Source organism: Emydura macquarii, unplaced genomic scaffold, assembly GCF_026122565.2.
Source record: "Emydura macquarii macquarii isolate MOO-44397 ecotype Brisbane River unplaced genomic scaffold, CSIRO-AGI_Emac_v2 contig_968, whole genome shotgun sequence".
NCBI lineage: Eukaryota > Metazoa > Chordata > Testudines > Chelidae > Emydura > Emydura macquarii.
This window is the reverse complement of record NW_027131105.1, coordinates 5866470-5875056: the sequence shown is the minus strand read 5'-3', so window position 1 is coordinate 5875056 and position 8587 is coordinate 5866470. Positions and strand designations below refer to the sequence as shown.

Here is an 8587-nt window from a genome sequence, read left to right as displayed (position 1 = left end):
AGGTTTGAATCCAGCTTCAGGAGCGAGATCAAAACTATCACTAAAGATTAGGAGAAAGGCAGCAGTTTTCCTAGACAATGAGGCCAAAAGGGCCTGTTATGATCATCTGGTGTGACTTCCAGTACAAGCACAGTCATAGGACAGCCTTGCATTAATTCCTGTTGGAACCAGAGCATAGCTGCTAGAAATACATCCAGTCTTGATTTACAAATTGGCAGTGATGGAGAATTCACAACCCCTCCTTTGGGAAGTTGTTCCACTGATGAATTCTCCCTCACTGTTAAACATTTGTGCCCTATTCCCAGTCTGAGTTTGCCTAGCTTCATCTTCTAGTCACTGGATCTCACTAGACTGTTAGAAATCATGGCTCTAAGAACTGACTCACTACTTCGCCTTGGCCAAGTCACTTCCCCAGCTCTTGGCCTCAGTTTCCCTGTCAGTAATGTGACCCACCCCAGAGTAGAGCCAGAAAGGTTCATTCTTGTTTCTAAGGTACTAGAGGAAGTGACTTCGCTCAAGGGTTGCAGCAGAGCCAGGAATAGACCAAAGTGTCCTGAGCCCCAGCCCAGCACTAGCCATTGTGCAACACTGTCTCCCTTGCCTCTTTTCCTGGAAGGCTTAAGGGTCTCTGCAGAGCTGGCACCATCCCATACCAAACAAAAGAGAGTTCAGTGATGGAGAAGAGCAGGAATTTAGAGGGTTAAGGCATGGGGCTGTTAAGGCAAGAGACCTAGGTTCACTTCCTGGCTCTGCCACACAGACTCCCTGGGTGAGCCTGGGCCCGTTGCTGAATCTCTCTGGGCCTCAGTTTCCCCACCTGGAAAATTAGAATGATAGTTCTTTTGTCTAATTTATTTAGATTATAATTATCCCTTTATCACAGGTTGGGAAACTGAGGCACAAAGAGGGGTGGTTTCTTGCCCAAGGTCACCCAGCGAGTCTATGCAGAGCTAGGTCCTAGAAACCACTGATTAATAATTAATACACCCAGGCACTCAGAGAAGAGCCACTGGACAAGGACAAGCCATTGTTCCTCGCTGGGCTGTCAGTGGAGCCGGAGCTGTGTCCTAGAATGACCCTGCACCGGGCTGGAGAAACTGTTATCAGCAAGAAATGGGCACATCTGGCAAAGGCAATGCAATTATCTTCCCACTGCACCGGCAGTCGGATGCACGCCGGGCGGGGCATCTGGAAGGGGACTTGCTGTGCTACCGTGCTGGAAAGCTGCTTGCAGGAAAACATCACTTCGGAAGCACAGTTTGCATGGTCTGAGGCACTTGCCACTCATTAGATGTTTGGATGGCAGCATTTGGTACGTTAGATGAGATGCAAAACCCACGTCCTCACCACTCATTCAAAGTCCTCTGGCTTGGTCCCTCAGGAGCTGGCATGTGAACCCCGGCATCCTAGAGTGGGGACTTTTCTGCCTCACTGAACTCCACCTGCAGGAACAAGATTCTCCTTGCAGTTCTCAAAAGCTGTTAAATAGCTGCTACATCTCCCTGGTGGGAGAAGAAGTCTCACCCCACTCCAGATGCAGCTGCATCTCATTGGGAGGTAGAATTGAATGTATACACAGTTTGCACTGCGCTCTGAGATCTGTCAGAATGGAAGATGCTGTCAAATGTAAGATCCCTCTGATGGAGTTGATGGGGTGGGATCTCGGAAAAAGCTAGTGGCTCTGGAAATCTAGAGAGCAATTTATTTTTCTTAGCTGGGAGGGCGGGGCAGGGGGTGGGGATGGAAAAAGTTAGAGTCCCAAAGGGGCAGGCCCAGGTGTGGAGATGCAAATACCTGAGCTAGAAATAGCCCCTGGGTGCGCTTGCTGCGGGATACCATGACTTGGGAGCTGCCCAGCAGGACCCCTGTGCAAGAGAGCTGCTAACACCCTCTGCGGCGGACTCCCTGCCAGCCAAGCACAGATGGTAGGATACACTCCCGGCTATGGGGAGGTGAAGGGGGCAGAACAGCTGGGGTCTCAGCTGCACTGAAGGCAGAGCAGGTGCCAGGTCCTTTCAGTCCTTGAGGCAGGAGGTGTTTGTAGCAGAAGAGAGAATAGTTGCTAGAGGGTAGAAGGGATAATCCCAGGCTCACACACTTACGCTAGCCAATTTGCTCCCAGAGCTGGGACTAGAACCCAGGAGTCCCAGCCCCCTGCTCTAGTCACTAGACCCCAGAGTTGGGGATACAACCTAGGAGTTCTGACTCCCAACCCATGCCCTGCACACTAGTCAATGCCCCTTTGATCGCTGCTCTTTTGAGTCACAAGAGAAGTTTAGTTGAAAGAACTTGCAATGGGGAAAAGGAAAACTGATTTTTTTACTGTATTCTCTGTTCCAGTTTGACTGCAGGTAGAACTGTACAAGGCTGAAATGCCAGGGAGTGGGCACAAGCCAACAATGTGTTTTAATATAGTTATATATTTTAGAACAAAGAATATCAGTCAGGCTTACATGATGGGGGACTATCCTGGAAAGCTGTGGCTCTGGAAAAGATTTGGGGTGGGCGTGGGGGATCATCAGCTGGAAGGGAGCTCCCAGTGCAATGCTGTGGCCAAAGGGCCAATGTGATACTTGGATTCATAAACAGGGTGATCTCCAGTGGACGCAGAGAGGTGTAGCACTGGTGTGGCCACTGCGGGAAACACAGTGTCCCATTGTGGTGTCAAGGAGGATGTGGATCAAGTGAAGAGAGTTCTAAGAAAAGCCACAAGAATGATAAAAGCCCTTAGAAAACCTGCCTTCTCGTGAGAGACTCCAGCAGCTCAATCGGTTTAGCTTACCCAAGAGAAGGTGAAGGGGTGATTTGATCACAGTCTAGAAGTGCCTACATGGGGAACCAATTATTTAATAATGGGCTCTTGAGCCTAGCAGGGAAAGGTTTAGCATGACCCAGCGGCTGAAGTTGAAGCTAGATGGATTCAGACTGGAAAAAAGATGTGCATTTTTATCAGCAAAAATAATTAACCATCAGAACAACTTCCCAAGGGGGGCGGTCGGTGGATTTTCCATCGCTGACAATTTTTAAATCAAGATTGGCTGCATTTCTAACAGCTCTGCTCTAGGAATGGTTTGGGGGAAGTTCTCTAGCCTGTGCTGTGCAGGAGGTCAGACTAGATGAGCACAATAGTCCCTTCTGGCCTTGGAATCTATGAAACTGAGTGTGTGCGTGCGTGCGTGCAGATGGGGGGGGGGGGGGGAAGGGACAGCCCAGACTGTGACACTTGGTCTATGCCCTTTGCCTCAGCAAGTCCCATTCTCTTCTGTTCCCAAAGGCTAGAGCTCTTCCACTCAAGAAGAATCCCCATGAACAGTATAGGAGCTAGGACACACAGTTTAGAGGTTCAGATTGCACACACGCATGGTATTCTAATCAGAGCAGCCTCTTCTCCCCCCCTCCTGCTGCCCTGTCTCTGTTCTCCTAGTCTGTGCCATTCCCGTTGCAGAGCCCATGCACCATGCTGTCCTGCCATGCCACCATCATCTCCCTGCTGCTGATCGTGCTGGCTTCCCCGGGCTGCAGCTATGAGGGCATCGGGCCTGGCTGCCGTCTGCACCGTAAGGACGGGGAGGGAGCGAGGGAAGGAGTGATGTCAGGGGCTGACCATGGCACCGGGGAGCTAGAATTTCCCTAACCCTGGGTCTGACACTGACTCCCACGGGGGCCTCATGGAATTGCTGCATTTTACAGACTGGGAAACTGAAGCACAGAAGGGGGAAGGGACTTGGCCCTGAGGTCATGCACAGTCTGTGGCAGAACCAGGAATAGAACCCAGGAGTCCTGGCTCCCAGCCCTTCTGCTCTAACCAGTAAACCTTCCTGCCCCCCCCAGTTGACTTTTACACACCTCTACGCTGCAGGGATGTTAATGGCTGTAAAGCCAACTGAGTGTTTGGTGCTAAGGGTGGGTCTTTTGGATCCTAAAGTCGCCAGTTCCAATCCCGAGCAGGTAGGGTCATTCCCGCTCTGTGGCCTTGGTGTGGACGGAGTTAGCTGGCTCTCAGCCCAGCCCCTAACTAATCAGTACAGAGGCTGAATGCTGGCCGGGCCATGAAGACTGAACTCTTCCCCCCTCCCAGCATTTGATGTGACCATCAAGAGCGACCGTCGTGGGACCTGCCGGGGGACCCATGTGGTCCAGGCCTGTGTGGGCTACTGTGAATCCAGTGCCTTCCCCTCCAAGTACTCTGTCCTGCTAGCCAGCAGCTTCAAACACAACATCACCTCTGTGTCCCAGTGCTGCACCATCGGCAAGATGCAGAAGGTGAGCGGGGCTGGGGGAGATGCCATAGATCCTGCCCCACAATGTGGGCCCAGGCCTGGTATGAGTCTTCCCAGCAACTCAGCCAGCTAGGGGGACATAGGGCTCCTGGGTGCAGCCAAGAGCTGGGGTGATAGATAGAAGCAGGAGAGAGGGGGATCCGTTGGAGGACAGACAGGTATGGGGGAATCCAGTAGAACCCAGATGACTGGCCAGGTCCCAGAGACAGCAGCTGGGAGCGAAGCACGCAGGGGAAGCTGGATGGACACAGCAGGACCAATTCTCAGCTACACTGGGGATTTAAACATGCTACAGCCACACGAGTGATGTGATTGGCACAGGTGCAGCGCACCCTAGCCCAGCACAGTGCTCGTGAGAGGGGATCTTCTGCACTGGCTGGAATCTCAGGGCTACTCCATGGCCCTTTCAGAATCCAGCTCTTCCAGCCAGTGTGGAGTTAAAAGGGCTCTGCTCCCAGGAAGGGTCCTGGTCAACATGCACCATGTTTTGGCTAGTCTCTGGTCCCCCCAAGGGATCCTGGGAAGTGGCATTTAAAGTAGAGCAGCCCAGACACTGCTCTAACTTGCACCAGGGCCCAGAATTAAAGTAGGGCCCTGGGGTTAGCACCAGTCCCTCTCTCACCCTCCCATCCAGTGACGTACCGAGGGGGAGGCTGCAGGGGGCACCAGGCTGGCGCCCCACCCCATGGCTGGGTGGGAGGGGCTGCCCCGGTTGGGCTGGAGCAGCAGGTTAGTGGGGGGAGGACGTACTGCACCGGGCCGACCCTTCACAACGGGAGGGGTTGGGGGACACAGGAGGCACTGAGGGGTGCCCCCCAGTACCTTCCTGCGCATCGTGAAAGGCCGCCCACCCCAGGCTGAGCCAGTGCCGGGCTGCAGTGACAGGGGTGAGCACTGTGCGCAAGGTAAGTGCGGGGGTGGAGAGGAGCAGAGCCAAGCCTGCGTTTGTGCTCCCGCAAGCCTCGACCTCCCCCTCCCCACAGGTACACACCACACCCCAGGGCAGCTGGGGGGCAGCGCCAGGACCCCTCCTGCCCTGCGCCGGGGGCGTGAGGCGTGGGGGAGGCCACAAATGCAGGCTTGGCCCCCCAGGCGCTGGAGACCCTCAGTACGCCACTGCTCCCATCCTCCCCTCCACAGGTCAAAGTCCACTTGCACTGCGGGACCACCCGCCATGAAGAGCTGGAGATCTTCACCGCCAAGAGCTGCCAGTGCGACATGTGCCGCCTCTCCCGATACTGACCGGGCCAGGCAGGGCCTCTCCTGCTGCACCCAGCAACTCCCAGCCCCAGGCTGTGCTTGTCTAGAACCCTGCATATTAACATGTTCCCCTCACGCTGGGGGGCACGGCCGTCCACACCACGCTCGCTTTGCCACCAGGGGGCGCTGCCATTGCCGCTGCTGTAGGTTCCTCTGCAAACCGATACCATTCTGGGGACGTCTACACTGTGCTCTCTCCGGTCGACTCAGTTAGTCCACGGCTCCCCAAAAGGAGCAAGGCTGCGTCGCCAGGAGGGCGTCTCCCATCGACTCAGTGTCACGAAGACGCTGCACTATGTCAACGTGAGTACGTCGACGGGAAATGCACGCGTTACATTAGCTTGCGCATCTCCCTTCGACTACCGCCGCCAGCGCAGAGCAGCCCTAGACCGCTCCCAGCTGGAACAAACCACAAACAGAGCCAGGCTCCCCCGCCTAGATAGGGCTGGAAATGGGCTGTCCACATGCTGGGCCCAGTCAGTGAAATTTCTGGGCTCCTTTTCCGTGCTGCCAAGAAGGCAGCAGCTGATCTCAGTTTAATGTGTATGGCTAAAGCACAAAATCAGCATATGCCTTGGAGCCTAAGAGTGGATTGCCACTCTCAGGAAAGATCCCTGAATGAGCAGGACATGCCCGAAGCATGATCTAATCGCAAACTGCACCTTCTGAGACCCAGTTACTTACCCAGGAGAATCCACTGAACGTGGGCTTCCTAGGGAATCTCTAAGAGGAAAGTGCCTCCCAACTGCTCGTTTATATGGGCATGCCAGAGGGGGAGCTAGAACCAGCTCCCCGCAGCACGCATCTGACCTCACCCACACCTAATGATATGGTAAAAGGCCAGTGGGGAGCTGGTTTAGCTCAGGGGTTCTCAAACTTTTTTTGCTGGGACCCCCTTTGAAAATATTTCAGGCTGTGATGACCCCCCCCAAAAGTGATGACCCCCATGCCATCCTTACCTTACCAGGGGGAGCTGACAGCTCGCAAGCCCCCCATAATAACTTTGCAACCCCCTGAGGGGGTCACAACCACCAGTTTGAGAACCCCTGGTAGCTAATGGAGGCTGTGATGTAATGGGGTAGCCGGGGTGCTGTGTTTTATGGCTATATGGAATCTAGTCACTGGTCTTCTAATGACTTTCTGGGGGACCATGAGCATGTTCCTGCTTCTTATTCTGCTTCACTTTCTCCTCCTGCCATTTGTCTAGTTGGATTGTGAGCTCTTTAAGGCAAGAATTATCTTTCTCTATGTGTCTGTGCACTACATGGCCCGATGGGGGCCCTGATCTTGGTCGAGGTCTCTAGCCGTGACTCTAATATGAATAATAATGCTCTATTGGGTCTCAGGTTGCCTGTGTGTCCACTCTTTTGCTGAGTGCTGTAGTGTGTGAGCTATTAAAATAAATGAGCAGCAGCCAGCAGTGGCCAGGAGTTCCTAAGCGGAGTGCCCTTCTTAGCTCTCATTTCACAGGTGTTAAATCCTTAGACAGCTTCTGTACAAGTCCTAGAAAGACACAGGGCCACATTCATCCTTGGATCACGGCCCCACCGGGGAATAATGTTCCACCAGGGAACCTGTCTGTCGGAAGAGCCAGAGGAGGCCAGCAGTGGCCAGAGCCCAGACCACAAACAGGAGATCAGAATTCAGTCTCAGCTCTGCGGGGGTGGAGCGGGGTCTAGGGTTACAGTGTGGGGTTTTGGGTTCGATTCCAGGCTCTGTGAGGGAAAAGAGGTCTAGGGCCGAGTGGTTAGAGCAGAGAGGGACTGAGAAGCAGGACATCGGGGTTCTCAATGCTGAGAGAAGAGTGGAATCTGATGGGTTAGAGGGGGAGGGGCTAGGAGTCAGGACTCCAGGGTTCCGTCTCTGGTTCTGGTCCTCTCCTATTTCTAGCCCCTTGCTGAGCAGACACCCTGGACCCACAGTCGGGTGGTGTAAAGGGCCTCATTTCCCCCCCAGGTGCGTAGGCAGTTCAGCAAACCGATCTGTAACACCCCCCCACCTCCCGCACCCACTGCCATTGGATTCAAGCCAGGAACCAGGGGGCCTTCGTGGCAAGCTCCCCTCTGCAGCCAGGTGGGGTGAGGGCAAGGGGCTGTGGCTGAGCGGGACCAGTGAAAGGTTGGGGTGGGAGAGGCAGAGACCAGTGGGAGGCTGATTTCTGTGTCAGGGAACCAGACTCCAGCTCAAAAGCTTTAGGGCAGAGGGGTGGGAGGAGCTGGAGGCTCTGTCCCCCCACCTGGTATCAGTCCAGGTCATTGCTGCATTGGGAGCAACAGGCTCCATGGGGCATGAAGGAGGGAGACCTCTGCAAGCTGCTGGGGGGCTGGCAGCTGCTGCCTTGCTTGGGCATCCAGGCTAGAAAGGCTCCCAAGCCTTCAGCGCTGACCTACGGCCCTGTGCCACATTGCAGGGACCTGTCGCCTCACTGGTCCATTGGGGGGGGGGGTCCTCCTCAATCACCACCAGCAGACAGACACCTGCCTGGGCAGCCCATTGGCTGCCCCATGGAGAAGGCCACACCCCCACCTGGTGGCCACTTGGAAGCATCTGCCTGATGCAGCCAATCAGCAGATGTATTTGGGGTTTGAACCTCAACACCATGGCTCCATTTCCCCCATATCCTCCAGGTGCAGAGTCCCACAGGTGCTGCACCTCTGCTTCCCCAGCGTGCACCAGGAGGGGGCATCCTAGTGGCGTCACTCCTGAGACAAGGCCCTGGCTGAGGGTTCAGCTCACATATTTCCTCCCCACCCTCATGGCAGGGAAGTGCTCCCCTCTCTACCACCCCAGCAGCAGGGGTTTGAGGCAGTGCCCCTGCCACTCCACAGCTCAGTGCCTGCAGGAAGACATGCAATGGGTTAATGTTGGGTAGATGTGCTGGAGGTGGGTGAAGGTGCAGAGCTGGTGCTAGGGCTTCCTGTGGGGCAGCCCCCTCCTGTGCTCATGGCTGACATGTGGCCCTCTGCACGCTGGGAAGCAACATATCTAAGCTAAGGGTTAGAAGCAGTCTCTATAGACCATTTACTGGCAGGACTGCATTTTAATGA

General features: G+C 54.8%; 1 protein-coding gene across 1 annotated transcript; it reads left to right on the top strand.

Moving 5' to 3' along the window:
- The first annotated feature begins 1784 nt into the window (after positions 1–1784).
- On the top strand, positions 1785–5522 carry GPHA2 (glycoprotein hormone subunit alpha 2). The gene is given in 4 exon segments (XM_067544433.1): positions 1785–1925; positions 3446–3557; positions 4079–4263; positions 5421–5522. Coding segments are annotated over 4 exon segments (540 nt in total).
- Positions 5523–8587: the final 3065 nt, after the last annotated feature.